The 27,832-nt window shown below is 41.9% G+C and overlaps 1 protein-coding gene and 1 long non-coding RNA gene across 2 annotated transcripts in view; one reads left to right on the top strand and one right to left on the bottom strand.

Annotated features, from left to right (window-relative positions):
- The window catches only part of LOC135487541 (uncharacterized), a 37,972-nt gene extending 28,349 nt beyond the window's left edge, over window positions 1-9,623 (top strand). The window contains exons 3-4 of the long non-coding RNA XR_010446871.1: window positions 7,973-7,996; window positions 8,096-9,623. This is a non-coding gene — a long non-coding RNA (uncharacterized LOC135487541). The remainder of the gene's footprint in view (window positions 1-7,972; window positions 7,997-8,095) is intronic.
- Window positions 9,624-14,306: 4,683 nt separating this feature from the next.
- Window positions 14,307-18,692, bottom strand: LOC135488554 (uncharacterized). The gene is made up of 8 exons (XM_064773193.1): window positions 18,650-18,692; window positions 18,240-18,310; window positions 17,828-17,920; window positions 17,331-17,453; window positions 16,331-16,777; window positions 15,413-15,751; window positions 14,820-14,931; window positions 14,307-14,329 (listed from the first exon to the last, which is right to left on the bottom strand). The coding sequence occupies exons 1-8, from the start codon at window positions 18,690-18,692 to the stop codon at window positions 14,307-14,309; spliced, it is 1,251 nt and encodes a 416-aa protein (XP_064629263.1).
- Between the last annotated feature and the right edge of the window lie 9,140 nt (window positions 18,693-27,832).

Genomic DNA, 27,832 nt, shown 5'->3' with positions numbered 1-27,832 from the left:
GTCTATTGTGCTGTTTTAGTCAGAGGTAGCCCTTGATTATGAAGGGATTTTCAAATTAAGGTGACCATGGTCTTTTTATGTGCTCAGCTCACCACAGCTTTCAATACTTGATGTATCTGAAGAGGCGCGCGGAACCTGACATGCCCTTACCAAGGAGCTGCTCACGGTGCTGAACTTCTAGCTTGCCTGTCGACTAAGTGCCTTTTTGGCCGAGACATTGCTTCATGTAGGAGGAGCACGCATTTTAAATTTATAGTAGTGATAGAACAGTTGGCTTGAGCCATTTGGAAGCCGACATGTGAAGGCCTATCTGGGTTCTCCTTCTTCTCCGTATAAAAAGGGGCATATTGCTGACTAAGGAACAAGGCATATTGACATTGCCTCATCATCTCTATGGGACCAATTGATATACTTTTATATGCACGCATACATCGTGCCATTTCAGGGTCCGAGTCTGTGGACAATTGGTTTGATTAATTTGTCTCTTCGATATTGCTCCTTTATTGCATTAGATTTTCATCGCAATTCAATCTATTCAAGATATAGCAAATTTGAACCTGTCTGCGCCAAGGATAGATTGGTTCCAGATCGATTCACTATGACTAGGAATACGCAGTAGAGCACAATGTCATGAAAAACGGCCCTTTGTATTGTAAATTCCAATCTCCTGCAGGACAGGTCAATTTCTCTCAATAATCTCTACCTTATTAAAAAAAAAGACAGTGGTGTTAGTCCCAAACTGGTAATTTCTATTTATTTTGACCTCTGTTAAATCAGGATACCTCTCAATTACAGACAGCATTTTGTATCCTTGTGCTGTACAGCCCAGCCTGGACATACCACAGTTGTCCATGGAGAAGTCTCATCCTCTCTGACACTTCTTTTCTGTAAAGCTACCGATACAACATACTGAACTAGGGATATCTTCCGTTGCCTCCTGTAATATTTACATACCATGGCTGATTAGTTCAATCATATTTCATCCAGCTGGCAGCTCTGCATTGGAAATTTTAGTGGTATAACTTGTTCTCTTGACCTTCAAACAGTAGTATAAAGCCGATATTTATTACTTTATACCCTCAGTCCTATGTTATTAGGTCATCCAGCTGAGCGCCAGGCCCTTGGGCCTCTTGTTTGTAACACTTTCAGAACCATTATCGTTTTTCATTTATTTATTATAAAAAATTGTTCTTTTAATAGTTCTTTTAATTGTTCTTTTCATTTAATTATTTTTCTAATGATAATAAATGCAAGATTCATTGAATATAACAGTTAAACCTCTAATAAAATTTAATCGTCTTGAAGAAATGCCTATAAAAATGAGCGTAGAAATAAAAAAGTTTCATCCTTTAGTAGAATATCTATATCATACTTCATTTTTAGCTCACCTGTCAGGTGAGCTTATACGATACCGCGGCGTCTGGCGTCCGTCGTCGTCGTCGTCGTCCGTCATTAACTTTTGACAAAATCGTGGCACGTTTCTAACCGCTTAACCCAGATAGTTCAGACTTGGTGTGTGGGTACCCCTAGGCAAGACCTTCCTTCAGAATGAAAATCAGCACAATTTGACTGCTGGTCTGCCATATAGGGGGCGCTCTTTGAAAACCTATTTTTGTCATTTTGAAGCTTATGGTTAAAGCTAAAAATTTTATGGTGGGTGTATCTAATAAAGGTACATCACATATCACACGGGTTTTTTATTTGACCTTCATTTCAAGGTCACAGAGGTCGAACTCTAAAATTTCTTTGATCATGGCACGTTTTTTTGCTATTGGTCATAGACTCTCTAAATTTGATATGTAGACACCTATTGGGCATCTCTACATGTTGACACAGATTTAGGTCAGTGTGACCTACTATTCAGGTATAAGTAGGTCAAGGTTAAAAAAGCCAATTTTCTTTATTCCAGCAGATTGAAGTTTGAAATGAAGTTTTAGAGGTCGGCCTGATATAGAGGTTTCAATATTAAATAGATTAATTTCGTTTCGTATCACTAGGTGGCGATATTGTGCAAAAATGTCAGTTGGCACATTGCCAGCAGTTTTGAATTTCGCGGTTCGAGGCAATCCGTCGGGGTATCCCCGATGCGCAGTGTTGTACTGCGCCACTAGATCTGCATACTACAAGTATGGAAGACAGCCATTTTATGAATTTGAAGCGCGACGAAGAAGGAATTAAATCACCTTGAATCAATGCTAAAACTTAATCATCCGCTCTTCGGATGAGGTCGTATGTGTTGATTACATTCTTGTGATTTCTTTGAGATTATTAGTTTGTCCTCATTGCCGGTTGTTTTAGAAAATTTTGACTGTGATTGGAAGGTAAAATGAGAAACTTGTCACACTGTTCTTCGGCTTGGAATGGGGATAGTCAATGCAGAGCCAGTTGGTACAAGCTGCCTTGCGAATCGGGGTGGCGTAATAATACTGTGAAAGAACAATAAAATGATGAATTGTAGCAGTGTGTGTCAGAAATTATGTGATTTCCATTGCATTTGACGATCCCAAAGTTTCGAGAGTATGGCAAAATGGCGGTTGCCGTCATTGGAGATTAGCGTCAAGCCGGAACCTTTCGTTACAATGTGGGCTTTTAAACACAAGTTAATGGTTTATAATCACCCAGACGCTACTCATTAGGTAAACCTCTACTAAAAACACTTGCTTTAATTTTTGTAAACATGTCACGAGTGCTTAAAAAGAACCATTTTTGTGATCGTTTTTCGTCGCTGTAGAAATGTACACAGTCAGAGTCAGTCAGTGTGTCAACACAACAACGGTGTTAGTATACACATGAATCCATGATACACGGAGACACGAATGTAAACATTTGCCTGTTGGGTCGGAAGGAGTTCACCGTTACCGATCACTGCCCCAAGAAAGGTCATCTGAGCTGGTTGACTAAAGTAGATGATGATAATGATGAAAGTGTAGCACAGCTGTCATCAGTGCTTTTATAGTTAGGCCTATAGTCGGATTCATAAGTAAATGTCACTGACACTGCCCTTTTGGGTCGCTGTGCAAAAACAATTGGGCTGATTTCTTCAAAGTTTGGTTTTTAGCTCAGCTGACAAAGTCAGCGGAGCTAGTAGAATAGCTGTTCAAATGGTGTCCGTCCTGCAATCCATCCATCCATCTAGGGACCCATCTGTGGACAAAATTGGACATTTCTGACCGGGAAGGCCCAGCCACTTCGTTGACGGTGGTAAATTAGGAGTTGCCCAAGGTGAACTCAAAAAAACGAAAAATCAGCGCGATCCGACCTATATTAAGAGAATGAGGTCATTTTGCGTTTAGATTTCTTTCCCTTTTTACCTCGGTCCACAGAGCAAATATTGATTTCAAATATGGCTGAATATTTTTAAATATTTTTCATTTTTTACTTTTAATGGAATTAATATAGTTTTCACCGCCAGTTGGCGCTGCAGGCACATTGACTGAATTTTGGCGATTTCAAATTTGGCGGTGGCTCAACTTTTTGCAAGCAGTGCTGCTGATTGGCCGATCGATAGAAGAGATGCCACCATTTAAAAATGGTGGTAGTCGCTGCTTCAATGAAGGTGAGTGAACTTTCTCATGTTCAATCGGTTGATACGCTTTCAATCAACCTGACCATGTATCTGAAATTTGTGAAGGTACTGCAAAGAGTCTATATAATTCAGATTTATCAATAGTTTTTTATAATATTGCGGAAATTTTGTGCACAAATTAGCGAAAGTTGGTGCTTGTCTCATGTGATTTTAGAGCGAGAAATTTGTTTCCGTCGATCTCTACCACTGAAAAATCGCTTGCATAGCTTCGAATTTTTGTGAAAATAAGTATCTGAACTTGGTTTCAAATAGTCTAGAGAGTTACCTTTGTGGTGATACATATAGTATGTGATAAATATTTGTGGAATTTGTGTAATTCGGTTTTCAAACGTGCCGATGATGCAAGCGATCTCACGTGAATTTTGCAAGTCCTGATTTGTCGACCGGGTGTCAAGAATCACTCGCCTTAATTCAGTTCAAAGATCGAAAATAATATCTGAACTTAGTTTCAAATAGCCTACGCAATTATCATTTCGGTGATATATAATGCATGCATGTAATAATTGATTAATCTGCCTAAAACGCGCAATTAAAACGGCAAAAGATCTTGATAAACACTCTGGTGGCGGTCGCACTAAATAACGACCGGTAGGGCCCGAAGTCTGGCGGAGAAAAAAAGGTAGCGCCCGGAGGTTGAAACGGGATTTTTATGCACTTTTAACTGTATATTTATGTTGTTTAGATGTATTTCTAACAGTTCTGTAACTTTGATGACCAAGCTTGCACCCAAAGTTGGTAAAATTGATGCTTGTTTATGGACTGCGCGAGCGACCGGAGAATTCGCCGTCGGCCATTTTGGCTCCGGTCCCTGAGTTGTTGTGGTTGGCAATTTTGCAACAAATCTCGCTATTTACGTTTGTTTTCTCCCTGTCTGGTCATTGGCCGTGAAAAAAATTATTTTGAAAGTCACATTATGACATCGTAGTATGAATTCCACTGCAGTTTCGTTAGGCAGCAATGCTCATGTTTTTGGTTTGCAATCCTGTACTGTCTGTACACTGCGCTGTGCATGGTTGTACTGTTGGCTGTAAAAAAAGACAAAAACGATAGCCTAAGAGGATAACTCAACAGGCCCTTATGATTCAATTGATGGACACCTTATTTGATAGTACCTCATCATTAAGTCCACTAGATCCTGTTCTGTCACATGTCGTAGACGATAGACAATTTTCAAAATGTAGTACACCACTCGCTCATCTTTAAGCCGAGCTCTCGGCTCACATCATGTGGGCACGGTTGGCTGTTGAGTGTTATGGTTCAGTCTGTTAGACTAATTTAAAGAGGTTACACTTTTATTTTGAATTGGAAAACAGCCCACAGAACTGACTTTTCACTGAGTAATAAGTGTGCCCTTCGAAGGTTAAGTCTCTTTCTGGATTTGCTTCCATAGATGCCTTGTTCAGGATATCATCTGACCGATGCCTGGTCAAGCACAGACTGTATCCGGTGGTGTACATTTCCCCGTCTATGTCACCCTTTTTAGCTCACCTCTTAGCAAAGGTGAGCTTATCCCATACCGTGGCGTCCGTCGTCTGTCGTCGTCGTCGTCGTCGTCGTCGTCGTCGTCGTCGTCCGTCGTCCGTTAGCAGGGCACGTTTCGTAACTGTTAGAGCTATTGAGTTGAAACTTGGTACACATGTACCCTTATGCGATGACATCTTGGAGACCAAGTTTCAGTCCGATTCGTGTCATGGTTTGGCCACCAGGGGGCCAAACGTTAAAAGTGAAAATATGCAATATCTCCCTTAATAGTAGTCGGGAAATTTTGAAAAAAATATGGTAGGTACTTCTAGCAAAGGTGCATCATATATCCTCCGGGTTTTTGATTTGACCTCCTTTTCAAGGTCACAGAGGTCAAATGGTGTAAATTGGCCGTTAGGATGTAACGATGGCACGTTTCTAAACTGCAATGACTATTGATACCAAATTTGATACACATTTACCCCTTAGTCAGGTGATCTCAGGGACCGAAGTTTGGTCCAATATGATTCACCACTTTACCACCAGGGCGCAAAATCCAAAAACCTTAAAAATGTGATTATTCCTTAACTTCTTGCCCGATTGCCACCAATTTGATATCATGGGTACATGTAACCACCATACAGTATATGTCACACAGGTTTTTAATTTTACCTTCTTGTCAAGGTCACATAGGTCAAATGGCGTAAATTCGCCGTCAGGCCGTAACTATGGCACGTTTCTTAACTGCAATGACTATTGATCACAAATTAAGTACACATGACACATGTACCCCTTGGTCAGGTGATCTCAGGTACCGAAGTTTGGTGCGATCTGATTTGCCGTTTGGCCTCCAGGGAAGGGGCCACATCCTAAATTCTTCAAAATGCCATTATTCCTAGTAATGACTTGCCCGATTGGCACCAATTTTATATCATAGGTACATCTAATTCTAACAACCATTCAATGTGTCACCCGGGTCTTCTTTGATTTGACCTAATTTTCAAGGTCACAGAGGTCGAATGTACTGTAAATTGGCCATTTTGGGGAAATTGTAATTGCTTGGACCTACATCAAACCTAACACTACATGACACAATACCATGCTCTTTATCCATCTTTCCTCCACATGAGGTGAGCACAATGGCCCTGGCCATTTCATTTATTCAGTCAGTGTTAATTTCTCTTCTCTTTTTTTACAGATTTACTGTTGTTGGTTATTGCAAGAGGAGTCGTTGGCACATTTCAAGTCCAGGAAAGCACTTGCTGTTCCCACATTCAGAGTAAGGTGTGCTTACTCGTTTTACTGCTTTCCATTCCTGGAGAGCGTTATCAAATATCTGCCGCAAGGCAACAAATATCTGCCGCAAGGCGTTCAAATATCTGCCGAAAGGCATCAAATATCTGTCACACCAATAAAGTTCATTTTGTTAACCAACTCTTTATCATCTTTTCTTCACATACAAAAAAGACCGTCCCAAACATTTGGCTGCATCCACTTCATCAATGTCCAGACAACAGTCGGTTCATTTGACCATTGTAAAGCACCAGGCCCCACCTCACAAAATACACTGTAATAATTATGTACCTTGTGTCCATGTGCATGTTATTAGTTCCACCTACGCTGCATTAAGACAAGGACTCCACTCTTTGACGTCACCACACAACTCCTTGACGTCATCACACACCCCACTACTGCAACGGCAATAGAAATGACTTTACGTCATATAGCAGGGTGACGTCAACTCAGTACTTCAGCATGCACTGATATAGCAAGAAGGTCTTCGCACCAGCACTTCTGCGTGCTAGACGTTATAGCTTCACGTTGCCTCATAATAACGGTACCGACACACACTTGACCCTTGCCTTCACCTATCCATTTCAGCTGAGCGCCAGGCCCTTGGGCCTCTTGTTCTTGAATCTAATAGCATCTCGCGAAGTTACTATTTATAGCTCACAAGGTCATTTGCATAAGATATTGATGACGTTTTAGTCACGTGACAGTCGGACATCGACACTTATTTCTACGCATTTGAGCTTATTTCAAAGTCAATTATCTTTGACCCTGCATTGTTTTTAGCATGAATGATACCATAGAGTCAGAGAGACAAATATTCAGAACAGTTATGTAGTATTTCCAACACTCGGACATGTGCCAGATTGAATCTTACTGCCCTCGTAAGAAAGCCTGAATCCATTACGAAACCGCATGTTTGTCCGACATTGCCTGTAATTCAGCGTTGGGGAAATAGAGGGCAGCAGCTGCAGTGATGTCATCTTCGCGGAATGCTATTTCGGGACCCAACACAATTTCCAGGTTAGAGATTTGCAAATTATAAAGATAAAAATTGTCAACTTTGGAGCCCTTTGGCCATTTTGGGGGAATCTGGAGGGCCCGATTTTTTTGATGGATAGTTCGAAATGAAACTTGGCAGCTTTAAAGATACACACGAAAAAAAAAATAACCTGAACATTTGAGCAAAATGCATCCAGAAATAAGCAGTACAGAGGAAAAAACGTCAAAATCAATACACTACGTCAATGTACACCAATACATACAAAAAAAATTATTTCGTAACCATTGTTACGGACAAAATCAATGTAGGCCTATACCACACTTCTTTTTACTTGTTGACGTAAAATTCTAGCATCTTTCTTTGGGATGGTCGTCAACCATGTTGTCAACAGGAACTTTCTGACAAAGTTAATTAACGTTATTCTCTTTGAAACTCTGGTAACTGGTACAGCTAGGACAAAAAATGACTATTTTATATGTTAAACAGGATGTAGTCTCCTTTTAAGTAGGACAGGCGTCCACGGTGTGGTCCCGCTCGGCAGTGAGATATCAGAAGCCAAGAAAGCAACATCACGATAATTATAAGAACTCAAAGTCAAACTATTTTCAATATGATTTTCAATACTATTTCAGAGACATTTTAGAGTCCCCAGCTTTGTAAGTTTGATTCTGGTTGCCGATTTATATCAATTTCTCATGTCTTATATCTTTAGGTAAAATTAGCATTGGGCTTATTTCAATGATTATTAATTACAGATTGAACCACCGCTGCTGCTGAAACCAGCTCAGATGAACTACCTTTCACCATTATGAATGCTAAAGCTACATGTATCAAGAAAGATCTGAAGGGTTACAATTAATAAAGGCGTGTTTCGTACAAAGGGACATTTCTTCATTTAAATTTGATCATAGTTTGGAATATCTCGCTCGAAATTACATTTCTGTTCAATAAAGATGAATTCTGGATGGAATTATCTTTTGGATCTTTTGACTTTCGAAGGAACTTTCTTTAGTTAGGATAGACAGGCTAGGCTGACCGTCTGTGTATCTTGCGACGTTCGGAGGAACATCTAATGATTCGAGGCTGATCGACGCTGACCGAGACAGATTGTGAAAATGGCCGCTGCAATGTTACTTCAAAGGGAATTAAAGACTTTAAAGCAAAGACGCTCAAATGCAAAGGGACTATTGACAAGAAAGGGAAATGAGATTCAGACACTGTTGGACTGTACTGATTCAAAGGAAAAGTTGGAAAGGATTACCAAATTAGGCGACGATTTAGGTAGGATTTTCACAGATTTTCTTGCATGCCATAATGCATATCATAGTCTTCTTAACAGTGCAGAAGATATTGCCGAGTCAAGGTTGTATTGCGATGGGGTAGCGCGTTTCATGAAGCGACGCCTAGAAGGAATATCTTCTTAGTCTGAGGCTTTAACGGAAAGGCTCTCGGAAAAGGCGGCCAGTAGTGTCAGTTCAGATGTAAGCTCATTAGATACAATTAGCGCAGACGATTCAGTTTCAAACTTAGCTTGTAAGCGCAGGTCTGTCAGTAGCCGTAGCGGCAGCCACAGGTCCAGTGTTTCCATGGCCCAGATGCGGGCAGCAGCCAATTGTGCCGCGTATGAAGTAGAGCCATCGCTATTGTCGGAGAGACAAGCTCTTGCCAAGAAAGAGCTTGAAATGTCACAACGGCGGGAAGAGTTGGAAATGAAGGCCAAATTAGCACATGCTCAGGCAAAGGAAAGAGCATTTAAATCAAGTAGAAGTCCTGGAGCGTCCGAGAAGGTGGGCGTTTCCAGGAACGGTGGTCCCAATGTGTTAAAGACAAATGACACTAGATTGGATCCAACGCGACTTGAATTTCAACCAGGCCATGTCCTTGGAAATATGACTAACTATGCCAACTATCAATCTACCCCAATGGCACCGGAAAGTGTGCCACCTGTCAACACCAGTTTCTTTACACCATTTCCTGGAAGCAATGTGATGAGCAACCAGCCAACAGTAAGTAATATGAGTAGCCCTACAGTTACAGACGCTCTTATGGAGGTTTTGCAGCAAGGGCAACAGCAGCAAAGGATGTTATTAAATACACTGCAGTTGCCTAAGGTAGATCTGATGACCTTTGAAGGGGATCCTCTTAGGTATTGGCTGTTTATAAGGGCATTCGAAAACTCCGTTGACCGTGACCTCATTGACAACAGTGTCAAGCTAAGTAGGCTTCTGCGATACTGTACAGGAAAGGCAAGGCAGGTGATTGAGTGTTGCGCAGTAAAGGATCCGGCAGAGGGTTACAAACTTGCAAGAAAACTATTAAATGCAAGTCCACGATAGCACCAGGCAGTGGGTGATAGAGCAATTTCACCGATTTCATTGATATTTGGTGGGTGGAGCCCCTTAGGTGAGAAATGAAATCGTGCCAAATATTTCACCAATCCCTCCAACAGGGGCTGAGATATGGGTCAGAGTTGATTTGGGGGTGATTTTGACCTTTTTTTATAGAGATCTTTAGTGGGGATAATGAGTGACCCTGCGCAGGAAATGGATAGAATATTGGATTGACCTGTTGTTATGAGTGAATACATGACAAGAGCTACCCAAATACAAAAAAGCATAGCCAAATGACCTTCGATGTTGTTGTACTAGGCCTACCCCTACCCCTATCTCAAAGGGGTCAATGAAACATGGTGAACTTTCAGCCCGGATATCTCACCCTTTGCAGGGAGTTGGGCAATGGTTCTTTGCCTGTCGGATACTTTATGATGTCAAGATCTAAAATCAAGAATAAAAACGTTGTCCGCTCTGTTCAGCTAGGAATGCCAAAGCTTGAAAGTTAGGCCAAATTTGATCATTTTGGGCTGTCGCCACCTATTGGGAATGACTTGAACTAGTATGATTTTCTACAGAAATTGATTATACGTGCATCACCGATCTCCCTGCGGGAGATATAAGCTTAGGGACCATCTCAACAGTATTTTGAGGCCAAGAAGACTAGGTCACCCAGTCTTGGGGTCCGACCCCCCTCCCCCTCAAATTCAATTTATTCATCAAAAAGATCAGGTAAAAAATGTCAAGTATGCTCGAGGACAGAAAAAAGAAACTTCAGTTCCAAAAGGGCAAAATAGACACGACAGTGGTGAATGGCACAGATGATTGAATGTAGTATAATAAACAATATAATATGCTGTACTACCGGAGTAGAGGTAGAGGAAAATGATAAAATGAACTTCAGCCCCATCCCCACTTCATATGGCAGGACACAGCCTTTCTTTCAGATTGTGCCCATTTTACTGATGGGGTTAATCCATGCACATGCTCCAGCTAGGAAGTATAGCTTTATATTCTAAACCAAACTAGAAAGGGTTATTTAGCTGAATGTCGCTTCTACTGTACTAGATGATCCATCACAACATGTACATGCTACCAGAAGTACATTTGGTGTCATCAGGGTGGTGAAAGACATGGAGCTGAACAGTCATTGCATCGGCAAAAATATCCCCGTTATGTCCAATCACAGGGCTAGGTACCCATGTAATACTAGGTACAATGAAGAACTGTTTGAAGGAATAGGTAAGGCCCCCTAAGCCTAACCTGAGGTAGCGTGGCCATCGGCTTCTCGTTTTATATTGTTAGTTTCAGCATCATTTCTTCATTTCAATACAAATCATGGCCTACTTCCAGCCTTATTGACAGAGATGGATGAACAACGTGATGTATAAGATTATTTTCTTTTAATATGAAAATATAATGTTATTATAGACTAATTACAAAAAAAGATATCGCTGCATCGAGAAATAATACTCTTTTCATGATGTGTACATGGGCATATACATGGATGTGGTATGTCACCACCTGCAGAGACCATGGAAACAAAAAATGGAATAACCACTTTGAATCAGAGCAGCACTCACAACAGCATTAACCATGCCAACAAAGACTGGCTCACTATTTAGAAATTCTGAAACACGTAAAGTACTGTCAATGGTATAAATACTGCTGGGCAAAATTGAGGATGGGGAACATGTCTGAAAATTACACAGATTCATAACTGACATTCCTGATAGTCTTGACTTCTGAGGGTTACTCTGGTAGGCACCTGCCAGTGCAAAGAACCAGCATTATACTGAAGCTTCCTCAGCCACTGTCCACCAAGAGATACTGGTCATTCATCGATACAGGCAAGCCCTTCATACTCACATTCTCAATTTTCAAATTCAAAACCAAAATAAGTGGAAATTGGGCTATGGATTTTCACAGCAGGCTTCAACTGTTCATCGACAATAAACCACCAGCTAGGCTATTCTAACCACTGTGAGGGGTAGTAGTCATGATCCTCTTATGGGACCGGTACTGTACATTACTATTGTTGACTCGAAATGCTTTCTGAATACAATGCACATTATTATTGTACACTCAAGAGGATACTATGCTGATTAGTGCACCCATGATCACTTTAGTCAAGGGTATGGCAAGCTGCAACAAGATTGAGAGATTCACGCTAAATGCAGGGGCATGGCGATCAACCCATAAGCTACGCAGCTGAATGGAATGATAACGCTAGATCGAACGAAAAGACTTGACTGAAGACTAGCTGTCTGCAATCCAATCATGATAAAATGGTTCCAAACGAAGTCATCAAAACCAATGAGTTCATAGGTGAAGTTGGTTATACTAGTATCCCTACTTCTGTCATAACCTTTCTACGAAGACTGTAGCGCTTGACTGTCTCCTGGTGTACCTCTTCTTGGGCATCCTCTTGTGCCTCATCTTCCTCGGAGTGGCCCGATACTTCTGAAAGCTGTCCCTGCTTTTGTTTTGCAGAGAGGCGACTGAAGTAGGATATGACCTGTGTTGAAGTCAGCCACTGATCCTTGGGAAACATCATCTTCAGGCGCTTTGCAACGTTAGTTGGATTTTCTTTGAACCCAGTCACACCTTTCATAAATTCCTCATACAAATATCTCCGCACTTCTGCAGAAAACCGTCTTGAGGTCTTCTGTCCTCGAAGAGCCCAGCCTGCAAAAAGCAAAGATTGTTCTGAATCTGCATCTGTCTTGCTCCTTACTACAACAGATGCGGAGGGTTGTCCAACTTTGGCTATGGCACCAACTCGCCCAGCCCATTTCCGCTTTAACTTGTCCATCACGGTTTCCTTGAGTGTCACACTTGTGTGGGAGCCATAGGCCAAATGTTCTGTCAGGTCCTCTTGTGATTTGAAAAATTGGTCACATCCATTTTCAGGGCACGGGTTTTCCACCTTGTTGATTTCACCTTGTGCCTTCATTGCTCCAACACCTACACTAGGCCGCGTATACACACTGAGTGTCACTCCAGTTGGAGCTAATGGAGCAGCTTGCTTGCTCTCCAGTTTGGGGTATGGAAAGAACTCGCCAGTACCAATACTGTATGCCTTCCAAACACGGATTCCACCGTCCTCATAACGAAAGTTGGTAAATGACGTGATTCCTGGCCATGTCAGAGCCTTAGGTGCACCAGCTGCAAGTGTCACAACAGAAACATAGCAGCATCTGACACCACCATATGACTCCAGCGCATCCTTCATCTCAGATGCATTAGTAACATCCTGCCTGTGCTTCAGAAAAGTCATATTGCCTGATAGTGAGGCCTGTGATCTGTTGCAGGTTTTTCATCGATATTAGTAAGGATGCATTATGATAACAACCTGCATCTGAGCGTAAGAATACGTCCTTCACTGTAGGTGTCTCCAACTTCACCTTCAATAGTGTGGCTTCCACAAGACAGAATACTGCGAACCAGTCTTGTTTGCATTGGTCCAGGACATGGACGTAACAGTGGATCTGAAGAAAAGAAAGCACTACCTAAATAAATGAAGCTCATACGCATGTACTCATAACTACTAAAAGTATCATTTGTATCAAAACAGTCGCGTGGAAGGACTGATTGCGCTGCAGGATGTAACCATTGAGACCACAGGTACAGCAGCGACAGTCAGCAAAGTTATTGTATAAAGACACTTCCTTTCCTATAATGCAGAGTTATAGTGCATGTTTCGGGTTTGACTAAGTAATTTATCTAGATCCAATATCAGTTTTCATTTCATTTTAAGCTTCACTTCACTCTGACATTGATGTTTTCTCAGAATGTTTGATTCTATACACACCTGAAATTCGTTCCCCTCAACACGAGTTATGACAACAGACACATGCCAGGAAACACCCTTTTTTCCAAACCAATCCTGCTGCACTTCCCTATATTTCGTTGGCAGAAACTTCATGGCCCAATCCATTGTTATTAGTGCCTGATGTGGTTGCAGCTCTTGAAGAATCTGAACTTTGCATCTTTCTTGGTTCTTCGCTCTCATTATATGGGATTTCAGATGCAGAACTTTTTCTCGGCCGGCTTCGAAGTCGTACTTCAGTTCTTCTAACTGCTTTTCGTACCTACAATGAAGAGCATAACAATTATCAAAGAGAATAAAGTGAAATAGGGCCTACAAAGGCTAGATACACGTACATGTATTATCAATGTTTGTTCGTGTTCAGGTATAGTATTGACTATGGGTATAGTATGGACTATGGCATCATTCCATTCCAGAACATGCTACTGGTAATGGTTTATGCAATTCTGGGATATCAAAACTACAGGGTATGACAAGTTTAGATGAGCATAGTTTTTCCGCTGGTACCAGTATAGGGTCAACATTTTTGTACATTATATTCTGAAATATTTTTACAGTAGCAGACAGCTCAATTTACCTGTAAACCACTTCTGGGTTATCAAATGCAACTTCCATCATATCAAGCATTTCTTTCAATTCCTCACAACGTTCACACACCAAGTCATGGTCATGGGAGCACTTGGTTTGTCCATCTGACAGAGCAAAGGTAATGCAGTGGTCTGCACACGGGTTTGCCTCACTGATGTGCAACTTGTAATCTGTCTTGAGATACTGTTTGGAAGAACGGATCTTTTTCTTCAGGTCCTAAAGAGAAGCAGCTGGATACTCTGGAAGTGGAAGCACTTGTATTACCAAACAGTTGTGAGAAAGTAGCTAATTCCAGCAATGGTTCATCCTGAGATGAAGGGTTTAGACAGAACGAAGTATTATGGCACAAGAAACAGCCATGATCGTTTACCATCCTCAGTACACAATAATGTGTTTGAATGATCACGTGTCAGCTTGACAAAAAGCTTTTTCCCTCATTACTAAGTGGTTGATAGCGTGTTTATTTCATATAGAAATTGGGCATGGCACCGCGTAAGCAAGGCTGAATCTAGATGGAGACAACATATGCCCCTCCTGTTTTCTGCAAAATAATGATTTTTCATGCATTCCTTGGTGATTCAGCAAGGAAGAAGAGCATTATTTCAATAGAAAACCAATTTCATGCCCCCTCTATTATCAAAGTCTGGATCTGGCACTGATCAGGTTATGAAATAAAATGCCAGCTTCCCATCTGAGGATGACCAACACAATATAGTAATTGTTACTTACGAAGATCACCAAGACTTTCTGCAATGGTGAACAATGAATCAAATGCCTCCGACCCCTCAGCTGCAATGTTGTCAAGACCAGAAAGAGATTTCTGTTGGGAAGCTGCGCAAACCTGAAAAAATATGGTAAGAGAAAATGTCATTGATATCTGACAAGTTTCATTTGAACACTGTGTAGGATATAAAACATTCTATCTGCAAGTGCTGGGTTGTTTAATTTTCCACTCCTCCACATGGCCTTTCAAAACCAGTAGTGAGAACCGGCCGAGACTTTCCAACAATGCACCTTTTTCCATTCTCCTCAATACATCAACAATGACACAATGACAGACTGACACGGTGTCACACCATGTGCCATTTACTGCTCGTGTGCACGGCACCCTTTTCCTGAGGTTAAGGTACAGAGTCTACCCTTCATGTACTGTGGAGTGCTACAGGTCAGGTTGTGACATTCTAGAGGGTGGTGTCGTCTTAGGTTGTATTATGCATTGCAGTGGCTGTGCTGCCCTCTGTCACCTCACCAGCTGACCCAGAGCACTTCACAAGAAGCACATGCCACTTGAATTTTCACTGAAACCTCAGAGATACACTCACCTGAATGATTGAGTAGAGTGTGCTCCTGCTCAATGGCTCAAAGGCAACCTCTTCACAGTAGGCTTGGTGAAGCTGAATTATTCTTGATGTTATCACTGTTCGTACAACCTTGGGGATTTCAAGCTTTTCACCGTTGCTCAATTTCACAACTTTAGTCCCGTATGCAACATCTTGTAGGAAGTCTGGGCGGGAGATGAAATCTAGAAAATGGTCGACCTTCACTTCACTAAGGCGTGAACGAGTAACACCTTCAACCTCGACTGGCTGAGCCTGGCCAACCTCCCTTGCATGTTTACAGGCTTCATCTACCCTGTACTTCGTGAGACCAGGAATCATGTCCTGAAAAATCAAGAAAGTAATCGATAATTAGGATTAAGAAAGAAATGCTTTGTTTCTCAATGTTATCTCGCTGGCCCCAGTCCGACCATGCATCATTGGTTCCATGGAATGGCCACAATGTTTCTTATTCTACAGTATTGTAAACTTACATGTCACTAAAATGACACTTTTGCTCAGCAGCATGTATGCATGTCATGGGTCCTGAGTTCACCTTGAATTCTGGCACTCAATGCAATGATAAAGTTATTTAGCAGTGTGCAACTGCATGAAATGTGTAAGTGCTAAATCATCTGCTCTTTATAGCTTATCCCTGTAGGATCCATCACTGCATCGTGCGGTCAACCTGTGCAGAACCCAAGAATATGAAAAATACGTTGTATGAAAAACTGTAAACTGTGCCTTGCCAAAAGACTTAGGGGTTCCACTGTAGAGGGTTGAAGAATTGAATGCCATTCCCAAATACCAGTAATACTTGCTCTTTCATAAAAGGTGCACCTTTGTGATGAACATGGGTAAATTCTTCTTCTAGCAATTTGTTTTATTCATAACAATAGGGGCGCTATGAAGTATTTTACTCACCATTAGTTGCTCTTTGGTTCTATGTGGAGCAAGAATGGACAATATCTGTCGTCTAATATACCATGACGAGGCATCATTATAGCATTTCACCACAACCTTGTCCAGTTCATCGGCCATTGGAGAAGGCACTGCAGGCTGGATCAGTGACATAAGATCGTTTTCTTGTCCAGGGGCTATGCAGTGCAACGTTAAAGCAACCGCTTCCCTTGCCTTCCTTTTGTAATAACGAAGAGTACTTGAGGAAGCATCATCAAGCGGCAGAAGAAGCTGTCCTGAAACTGAATTACATCCCCCTTGCTTCAGAAACTGATTGAGGAAGCCAAGATGCATATTCTTTGGCGCTGGAGTTGGGGCCCAGGACATGTCGAATTCATGTGGTTTATCACCATTATCCAGATTATCGGAGCTGGGTGATTCTCCATTACTTGATGACAAAAGGTGACGTCCCTGAAATTAAAGCGCCGACATTTCAGTTTTTGTGAAAGACAAGTTACAATACACATAATTTCAGAAGTATACAGTCATACAGTCATGTATTCAGACAATATCGAAGGGCATATCCTCATTCATTTTTAATATGAAGCACAAATCTGCCCTTCATTCAAAAGTGTAGATCAATTATGCTTTCTAGCTGAGAAATCTTTTCTCTGATCAATATCTCGACCTCGTCCTATGCACTGAAAGAAGCAAGACATTCAATTCAATATGGTGAAAACTGGCTTAGGAAAGGCCATAGTATTAGCTTGGTTGGTAACCCAATGATGGAATCGCACAATAGCAAACAACTGCTAACGCGTTGCACATAATAGCGGGACTGACAGTAAGTACTCAAGGCCTGCTTGGAGTGCATAGGATGTGAATGTACAATGCTCCTTGACCCCTGGTATATGGATGCATGTTTTCACTGGTACATTTTATCAACCTAGCTTCATCATGATCAGACGTGGTGTTGGTAGGCACATGACCTTGGCATTTTCTTTCTTGTCACAAGTGGTCTTACCTGGATGATACATGTAGACCCAGCAGAAGAAATTGATGAATTATCATCACCTTTGCCTCCCATCTCATCAGAAACCAACTTGACTTGTTGTCTGTCAGATGTTACTGGTGATCGACTCTGATGCTGGAAAAAAAATACCGAGTACATGCAACTGCGCTGTTTGCTATGATCTTGAGCTTCATTCATTGAATACTACTAGTGGAATTGACTGAGTGGTGTTAGCGTTGGATTAGGATGAACTCTTCAGTGATTGGCTTAGCTGAATACTGATCAGCCACAATGTAACTGTCAGTAAGGATTACTATGATTCACACTTTTCATTGAGTAAAACAATCATCTACCACTTTAGCAGTAACACTAACAGAAATGCGTCCTCATTATCAGTATCACTAGTGTGCCCTGTACTGAAAGTGAAAGAACATACGATAAAACTTGACTGTGTGGTACCACCAAGAGGTCCTAAGGTAATTGAGAACTTCATGCTACACCAAGCTCACCTCAAGGTCGATATCGACAATCAATGTACCCACAAAACTTTCCTCTGTACTAGAACATGGTAGAGGCTCATCATAGGCGGAGGAAGTGCCAGGCTGAAAAAGCAATTGTGAACTAAAGCAAACAGTATGGACAACAATCTTTCAACATAAATGTACGTCACTGTATGTAGAGTCCAATCATCCCATTGCAAGTATTTCCTATTGGCATGTCCAGCCCATGTCATGAATATCACTGGTTACAATGCTGATTTTCAATGCTTGAACTTTTACATTGTGACCTTGAAATTAATGGAAATTGAAGAAGGAATGTTTTTGACAAAATCACTCTCCTTTTATTCAAGGAAAACATTTATACTCATTTATACAGGAACATAGCAAGCCGGGTCAGGAGCTCCTTCAGCCACTTGCTTACCTTCTGTTCCGTTGAGATATTCGAAGAGGGATGAGGCCTGTGCTGTTCTTTGTCGCAGTCTTTACAAATAGCTGCAATAGATATTAGAATGAATGAACATGAGATGCTCGAGTGTACTGTGTAGTCATCACCATGGGTGCATAGCCTACATTGTAGGAAAGGCAATATCATGATATCAAGTGGTTTGCCGTCTGGTTGGAGGCGACAAATTTGTTGACCCTCGCTGGGACTCAACCTCAGAGGCACAACACGAGCGATTGATTCTCCAGGTGTCTTCGAGAAAATAAATTATTTAGAAAGCCCTTCACGACACAGGCCTTTATTAGTAGCCCAAGTGCAAGTATAGTACCGGTATATAAGAGATAGCTAATGAGCTGATGAGCCATTCATAATCAGAGCTAGATGCTTACCAGAACCAACAGGCAAAAGAACTCTCCACTTCTCGAACACCATCCTGGATGCGCTTGCTGAAATGCCACGATCTTTTTGTGGGCGTCTGGTGGAAGTGGCTTTGTGCAGAGGATGTTTACACATTCTTGACGGAATCCAGCAAAGGCCCAACTTGTAGCGGTGAACTGGGCATATCGTAGTGGGCATATTCCATCTCATCTTAACCAGTCATGCCACCTGTCCGACTCAGATTTTAAGCGTACTTATGCTGTAGGTAGGCTTCCATGTGAAACTCAAAAAGCCCAAATATTTCTCGCCAACTCCTACTACGAAGGGAGTTATGGCCCCTTGTTGCCAATGACAACGAAAGTGCCACGCCCACCTTGAAAAACACAAAAATCGTTATTACTCCGCAACTAGAAACGCTACAACATCCCAAATTGGTGTCCTAAAGTATTTTTTCATGCAGATTCTAAATCTGCAAACAGAATTTTTCTGTCATTAATATTTTCGGAATTATCTGTCAGTAACCCTTTATTTTAGGCCCTTTTTAAGACCCTTTGAAGTCAATGAGGGTCAAAATATTTTTTTTTCATTTTTGGGGTGTAGATGTATTTTTGCATAGACTTAATCACATCAAAAAATAGGCTAGGTGTTTTTCTTTATTTCTGAGATATTACGTCATTTGTAGAGTCTTGTATATCGTAGTGCATATACATGTACTAATCACCTACATATACATACCGGTATGTATAAGTTCGATTACACATTCTGCCTGACAGAGAATATAAAGAGCGAGCCACAGAAACCTCAACCTGTACTCCAGATGCTAACAGTTCAAGTTAGAAGCCCTAATTTACAGGTGTCTACAGTATTTCTAGATGTGAAATGCATGGAAAATAACTAGGCATAAAAGGTTTGCATTTTGCCTGTTCAGTTCAGATTCCTCTCGACGAACTCATTAAAACACTGACCAATCTTTGAAAGTGTTTCATCACTCAGTCTGTACCACAGTTTAGCCGCTGTGGTTGGATCAGGAACAACACAAAGTATATTCACAACTGGAACGTCAACTTCATACAAGGCACGTGGCCAATACAGAATACTATTGGAACCTTTCCGTTTATGCATGAAATTAACTCTTACATCACAGTATTCATCTGACCTAGCCAAAATGCACCCAACAAACCACTTGTCATCAAACACAGATGCAACACATTGCCCTGGTGTCAAATCATTCGGATCTGGATTGCTACTGCGTTCAGTACTTGACCCAACTTTCACACGGATGTGGCCATGCTCTCCTTGATCCGTTGACCCTTTTTAAGTGGGCCGATGAAAACATAGCAGGGATAAAAATGTTGTATGTTTCAAAGAAGGATATTGCAGCACATGGACTGTTGCTGGAGACAAGGATGACATCAGCTAAAACTGTGGCCGGCACTAGGAGCCATCACAGATTTGTCCCTGTGTCACACTACGAATTAAAGATGTCACGATTATCTGAGGATAGTTCTAGTCTTAGCACCCGTGTGAAAGTTGGGTCAAGTACTGAACGCAGTAGCAATCCAGATCCTAAGGATTTGACACCAGGGCAATATGTTGCATCTGTGTTTGATGACAAGTGGTTTGTTGGGTGCATTTTGGCTAGGTCAGATGAATACTGTGATGTAAGAGTTAATTTCATGCATAAACGGAAAGGTTCCAATAGTATTCTGTATTGGCCACGTGCCTTGTATGAAGTTGACGTTCCAGTTGTGAATATACTTTGTGTTGTTCCTGATCCAACCACAGCGGCTAAACTGTGGTACAGACTGAGTGATGAAACACTTTCAAAGATTGGTCAGTGTTCTAATGAGTTCGTCGAGAGGAATCTGAACTGAACAGGCAAAATGCAAACCTCTTATGCCTAGTTATTTTCCATGCATTTCACATCTAGAAATACTGTAGACACCTGTAAATTAGGGCTTCTAACTTGAATTGTTAGCATCTGGAGTACAGGTTGAGGTTTCTGTGGCTCGCTCTTTATATTCTCTGTCAGGCAGAATGTGTAATCGAACTTATACATACCGGTATGTATATGTAGGTGATTAGTACATGTATATGCACTACGATATACAAGACTCTACAAATGACGTTATATCTCAGAAATAAAGAAAAACACCTAGCCTATTTTTTGATGTGATTAAGTCTATGCAAAAAGACATCTACACCCCAAAAATGAAAAAAAAATATTTTGACCCTCATTGACTTCAAAGGGTCTTAAAAAGGGCCTAAAATAAAGGGTTACTGACAGATAATTCCGAAAATATTAATGACAGAAAAATTCTGTTTGCAGATTTAGAATCTGCATGAAAAAATACTCCAGGAAACCAATTTGGGATGTTGTAGCGTTTCTAGTTGCGGAGTAATAACGATTTTTGTGTTTTTCAAGGTGGGCGTGGCGCTTTCGTTGCCATTGGCAACAAGGGGCCATTACTCCCTTCGTAGTTGGAGTTGGCGAGAAATATTTGGGCTTTTTGAGTTTCACATGGAAGCCTACCTACAGCATAAGTACGCTTAAAATCTGAGTCAGACAGGTGGCACGACTGGTTGAGATGAGATGGAATATGCCAGTGTCGAGATCTGGGGATTCAAAGTCGAACACTCCTGCTCGAAGCGCAATGAGCTGCCATTCGTACTCAACCACGTCACTGCATGCAATGCCCATGGTGCCAGCTTCAACATGTTCAACATGCCCACCCCTGCTGGATGACCAAACTTTTAGACGGGTCAAATGCGCCTGAATATCTTTCTTGCAATGTTTCAGCCCAACTACACTAGTGTCCTTTGGATATTGGGTAAACGGACCACAATCTACCCCACAGCTTATAGCGGAAAATCCGGACTTTAATGATATCTTTGGTTTTTTGGGCTCAGGCTCGCAAGTGTCAATGAAATCAGCCATGCTTGCTTGTGTTGTGTGACCACCATGTAGTAAACTTGCGTGATGAATTCCATACTGGCCGTGATGTTGCCCTGAATCACGCATTCGTGAAGGCCTGCGGTATGGGGTGGGGGTGGTGCCCTGGTACGCAATCACCAGTAGTCCTGAGCACCTGTTGCTGCTTATGTATATTCTTCCACGATGTCAGGAGGATTATTTAGACAGGAATAAACCAGAAGAGACCAGAGGGCATCTTCCAAATCCATCATGGAATGCAGTGCAAATAGTACAAAAAGCAGCAAACACCTCGCAATATACATGCAATCACAAACTTATCTTAAGAGCGGCCAACGATTTTATTTCTGTAACTGAAAATAGGGTCCCATATTGATCTCCTGCAGAAGTGGCGTTGCCCAACACCCTGCAAAGGGTGAGGTATACCCCGTGGAAGTAGGCTATCTTTTAACTTTTTAGCTCACCTCTTAGCAGAGGTGAGCTTATCCCATACCGTGGCGTCCGTCGTCCGTCGTCGTCGTCGTCGTCGTCGTCGTCGTCGTCCGTCGTCCGTTAGCAGGGCACGTTTCGTAACTGTTAGAGCTATTGAGTTGAAACTTGGTACACATGTACCCTTATGTAATGACACCTTGGAGACCAAGTTTCGGTCCGATTCGTTTCATGGTTTGGCCACCAGGGGGCCAAACGTTAAAAGTGAAAATATGCAATATCTCCCTTAATAGTAGTCGGGAAATTTTGAAAAAAATATGGTAGGTACTTCTAGCAAAGGTGCATCATATATCCTCCGGGTTTTTGATTTGACCTCCTTTTCAAGGTCACAGAGGTCAAATGGTGTAAATTGGCCGTTAGGATGTAACGATGGCACGTTTCTAAACTGCAATGACTATTGATACCAAATTTGGTACACATTTACCCCTTAGTCAGGTGATCTCAGGGACCAAAGTTTGGTCCAATATGATTCACCACTTGACCACCAGGGGGCAAAATCCAAAAACCTTAAAAATGTGTTTATTCCTTAAATTCTTGCCCGATTGCCACCAATTTGATATCATGGGTACATCTAACCACCATACAGTATATGTCACACAGGTTTTTAATTTGACCTTCTTGTCAAGGTCACAATGGTCAAATGGCATAAATTCGCCGTCAGGCCGTAACTATGGCACGTTTCTTAACTGCAATGACTATTGATCACAAATTAAGTACACATGTACCCCTTGGTCAGGTGATCTCAGGTACTGAAGTTTGGTGGGATCTGATTTGCCGTTTGGCCTCCAGGGAGGGGGCCAAATCCTAAATTCTTCAAAATGCCATTATTCCTAGTAATGACTTGCCCGATTGGCACCAATTTTATATCATAGGTACATCTAATTCTAACAACCATTCAATGTGTCACCCGGGTCTTCTTTGATTTGACCTACTTTTCAAGGTCACAGAGGTCGAATGTACTGTAAATTGGCCATTTTGGGGAAATTGTAATTGCTTAGACCTACATCAAACCTAACACTACATGACACAATACCATGCTCTTTATCCATCTTTCCTCCACATGAGGTGAGCACAATGGCCCTGGCCATTTCATTTATGATAACGTACCCAAAACATGTGCTCTTCCGCAAAAGAGGGTGAAATCTATGATAAAACAAAAGTGTCCAAAAATTGTCCATGATGTCCCCTTTCCAATGATACCAAGCAAAGTGGACTTCTTTGTCCAGAAAGTTTTTTTTTAAATAAAAACTTTTTGTCATTTTCATCAAAACTGTGCATTTTTTCTAATGGTTAATGCATAGAAAAAAATAGGATGAGTTAATACCCCCATTCCTGACCAGTGTGATTTTTCGCCGAATGGCTTTGCCTGCCTTCATCCTACCCCAAGACCAGTCCATGGTAGGAATTTGAGCCAGAACTGTTGACCCCCCACTTTATCACTTTTTGCAGATATTGCCTGGTTGTACCGTGGACTCACACTTAAGATGTCGTTATAGGGTGATACGGTGTCGTACCCTTGAGGAGGGGGGGTACAAGACACGAATTGATACTTGCATAAAGAATGAATTAATGATTCATAATCTTTCATTTGTTATTTTTAGATTTGTAAGATTATTAAGTTTAAAAAGCTTATCAATATTAATAGAAAACATTAAAGCTAGTTTAATTACAGCCTTTAATGTACCATCACTTGGTGAGTCTATCTTGATATAAAAAAAAACATTTTAATAAGTATGATTGAACCACTATTGGTATTGTTAAAACAAAACATATTTAAAAAAATTAAATATTGGAATAAATATTGCAGTAAATATTCTATCAATATCATCTTCTTTCATTTAATAGATAAAATTATCAAATAGCATCTTTGTTGCTAAGGACTGTGTCCTGCTCTAATGCTGTAAAGATACATACATACATACATACATACCGAATTTGTATAGTGCCCGTTTCAAGCTGATGATCATTCACGGGGGCTTTACATTGTTACATCGGCTTACAGAAGGCACTAGTTGAAAAGATGTGTTTTGAGCATTTTTTTGAAGATGTTTAGACTGGGTGCCTTCTGTAAGCCCTCTGGCAATTGGTTCAACAGCTTGGCGCTGAAAACGCTGAACCGCTGTTCGCCGTACTGTGTCCGTGCACCTGGGATAACCAGGGTGAAAGAATTTTCCGACCTTAGGAGCCTTTGAGGTTTGTTAACATTGATCATATCAGAGAGATACCTAGGGGCCTGGCTGTGCAGGCACTTGAAGGCCAGAACCAGAGTCTTGAACTGAATTCGCTTCTCCACGTGCAGCCAGTGCAACTGCTTTAACACTGGTGAGATGTGTTCATGCCTGGGTGTGCGGGTTAAGATGCGGGCTGCAGTATTCTGGACCCGTTGCAGCCTCTTTGTAAGAACTTTAGGCAGCCCGCCGAGAAGCGAATTACAGTAGTCAAGCCTGGAAATGACCAGACCAGTAGCGAGAGAACTCGCTGTGCGGTTGGTCAGGTACCTCCTGATATGACCAATGTTTCTCAATTGTGCATAGGCGGATTTACTAACGCTGGTCACCTGTTTCTCCATGTTCATCTTGGTGTCAGATTTAGACCAAAATTTCGCAATTCCGTGACGATATATCGTCATTCCTCTAGCCATATTGCCTATTGGCGATGATAGTCAGTCGGCGATGGCGCTCGTTGTGTCCGATCGCGCTCATTTTGGTTTTACAGAGTCGAGATGACTGTTCGGAGAGATTGAGACTGAAGTTTTCCAGATTCCGTGACGATATGTTGTCATTCAACTGGCGATATAGCCTATTGTTGACAACAGCTGGTTGGTGATGGCGCTCGTCGCGACTGATCGCAATCATTTTAGTTATACAGAGTCGAGATGACTGTTCGGACAGATTGAGCCAGAAATTTCGAGATTCCTTGACGATAAGTTGTCATTCAACCAGCCATATTGCATATTAGCGATGATAGGCAGTCGGTGATGGCGCTCGTCGCGACGAATCGCGCTCATTTTAGTTATACAGAGTCGAGATGACTGTTCGGTCAGATTTAGACCAAAATTTCGCAATTCCGTGACAATATATCGTCATTCCTCTAGCCATATTACCTATTGGCGATGATAGTCAGTCGGCGATGGCGCTCGTTGTGTCCGATCGCGCTCATTTTGGTTTTACAGAGTCGAGATGACTGTTCGGAGAGATTGAGACTGAAGTTTTCGAGATTCCGTGACGATATGTTGTCATTCAACTGGCGATATAGCCTATTGTTGACAACAGCTGGTTGGTGATGGCGCTCGTCGCGACTGAGCGATCAGAGTCGAGATTACTGTTTGGACAGATTGAGCCAGAAATTTCGAGATTCCGTGACGGTTAGTTGTCATTCAACCAGCCATATTGCATATTAGCGATGATAGGCAGTCGGCGCTGGCGCTCGTCGCGACGAATCGCGCTCATTTTAGTTATACAGAGTCGAGATGACTGTTCGGTCAGTTTTAGACCAAAATTTCGCAATTCCGTGACGATATATCGTCATTTCTCTAGCCGTATTGCCTATTGGTGATGATAGTCAGTCGACGATGGCGCTCGTTGTGTCCGATCGCGCTCATTTTGGTTTTACAGAGTCGAGATGACTGTTCGGAGAGATTGAGACTGAAGTTTTCGAGATTCCGTGACGATATGTTGTCATTCAACTGGCGATATAGCCTATTGTTGACAACAGCTGGTTGGTGATGGCGCTCGTCGCGACTGATCGCAATCATTTTAGTTATACAGAGTCGAGATGACTGTTCGGACAGATTGAGACAGAAATTTCGAGATTCCTTGACGATAAGTTGTCATTCAACCAGCCATATTGCATATTAGCGATGATAGGCAGTCGGCGATGGCGCTCGTCGCGACGAATCGCGCTCATTTTAGTTATACAGAGTCGAGATGACTGTTCGGTCAGATTTAGACCAAAATTTCGCAATTCCGTGACGATATATCGTCATTTCTCTAGCCGTATTGCCTATTGGTGATGATAGTCAGTCGACGATGGCGCTCGTTGTGTCCGATCGCGCTCATTTTGGTTTTACAGAGTCGAGATGACTGTTCGGAGAGATTGAGACTGAAGTTTTCGAGATTCCGTGACGATATGTTGTCATTCAACTGGCGATATAGCCTATTGTTGACAACAGCTGGTTGGTGATGGCGCTCGTCGCGACTGATCGCAATCATTTTAGTTATACAGAGTCGAGATGACTGTTCGGACAGATTGAGACAGAAATTTCGAGATTCCGTGACGATAAGCTGTCATTCAACCAGCCATATTGCATATTAGCGATGATAGGCGGTCGGCGATGGCGCTCGTCGCGACGAATCACGCTCATTTTTGTTATACAGAGTCGAGATGACTGTTCGGTCAGATTGAGCCCAAAATTTCGCAATTCCGTGACGATAAGTTGTCATTGAACTAGCCATATTGCATATTAGCAATGATAGTATGTTGGCGATGGCGCTCCTTGCGACCGACCGCGCTAATTTTGGTTATACAGGGTCGAGATGACTTTTGGGACAGATTGAGACCAAAATTTGGAGACTCCGTGACAGAAGTTGTCGTTGATTGGTGATATAGCCTAGAGACGATGATAGTCTGTCGGCACTAATTTTAGTTTCACAGATTCGAGATGACCGTTTGGACACATTGAGACTGAAATTTGGAGATTCAGTGACAATGAATTGTCATTCGTGAAGCAATATAGGCTACTGGCGATGATAGTCAATGGGTGATGCAGACCGAAATTTTGAGATGGTCGGTTGGTGATGGGGAGTGCCATTGCCGACTGACTATCATCGCCAGTAGGCTATATCGCTTGTAGAATTACAACTTAATGTCACGGAATTTCCAAATTTTGGTCTCAGTCCGTCCGTATAGTCATCTCTACGCTGTGAAACTAAAATGAGTGTGAGTGGTCGCGACGAGCGCAATCGCCGACCAACTATCATCGCGAATATGCAATATACCTAGTTGAATGACATCGTATCGTCACGAAATCTTCATACTTCGGTCTCAATCTCTCCGTACAGTCATCTCAACTCTGATACAGTGTCGACGTGCGCCATCACCAACCGACTGTCTCAAAATTTCAGTCTCAAACGACAACTTATCGTCACGGATTCTCAAAATATCGGTCTCAATATGTCTGAACAGTCATCTCGATTCTGCAAAACCAAAATGAGCACGGTCGGTCGCAACGTGCACCATCGCCAACCGACTACCTCGACATTTCGGTCTCCATCGCCCACCGACTATCATCGCCGATGATAGTCGGTTTGCAATGGCGCTCGTCATGACTGATGGCACTCATTTTGGTTCTACAGAGTCGAGATGACTGTTCAGACAGATTGAGACCGAAATTTAGAGATTCCGTGTAGATATGTTGTCATTCAACTGGCGATATAGCCTATTGTTGACAACAGCTGGTTGGTGATGGCGCTCGTCGCGACTGATCGCAATCATTTTAGTTATACAGAGTCGAGATGACTGTTCGGACAGATTGAGCCCAAAATTTCGAGATTCCTTGACGATAAGTTGTCATTCAACCAGCCATATTGCATATTAGCGATGATAGGCAGTCGGCGATGGCGCTCGTCGCGACGAATCGCGCTCATTTTAGTTATACAGAGTTGAGATGACTGTTCGGTCAGATTTAGACCAAAATTTCGCAATTCCGTGACAATATATCGTCATTCCTCTAGCCATATTACCTATTGGCGATGATAGTCAGTCGGCGATGGCG

The sequence above is a fragment of the Lineus longissimus genome, chromosome 5 (genome assembly GCF_910592395.1).
Source record: "Lineus longissimus chromosome 5, tnLinLong1.2, whole genome shotgun sequence".
In the NCBI taxonomy this organism is placed as follows: domain Eukaryota; kingdom Metazoa; phylum Nemertea; class Pilidiophora; order Heteronemertea; family Lineidae; genus Lineus; species Lineus longissimus.
The sequence above is the reverse complement of the archived record's forward strand: the minus strand, read 5'-3'. Positions and strand labels throughout refer to the sequence as shown.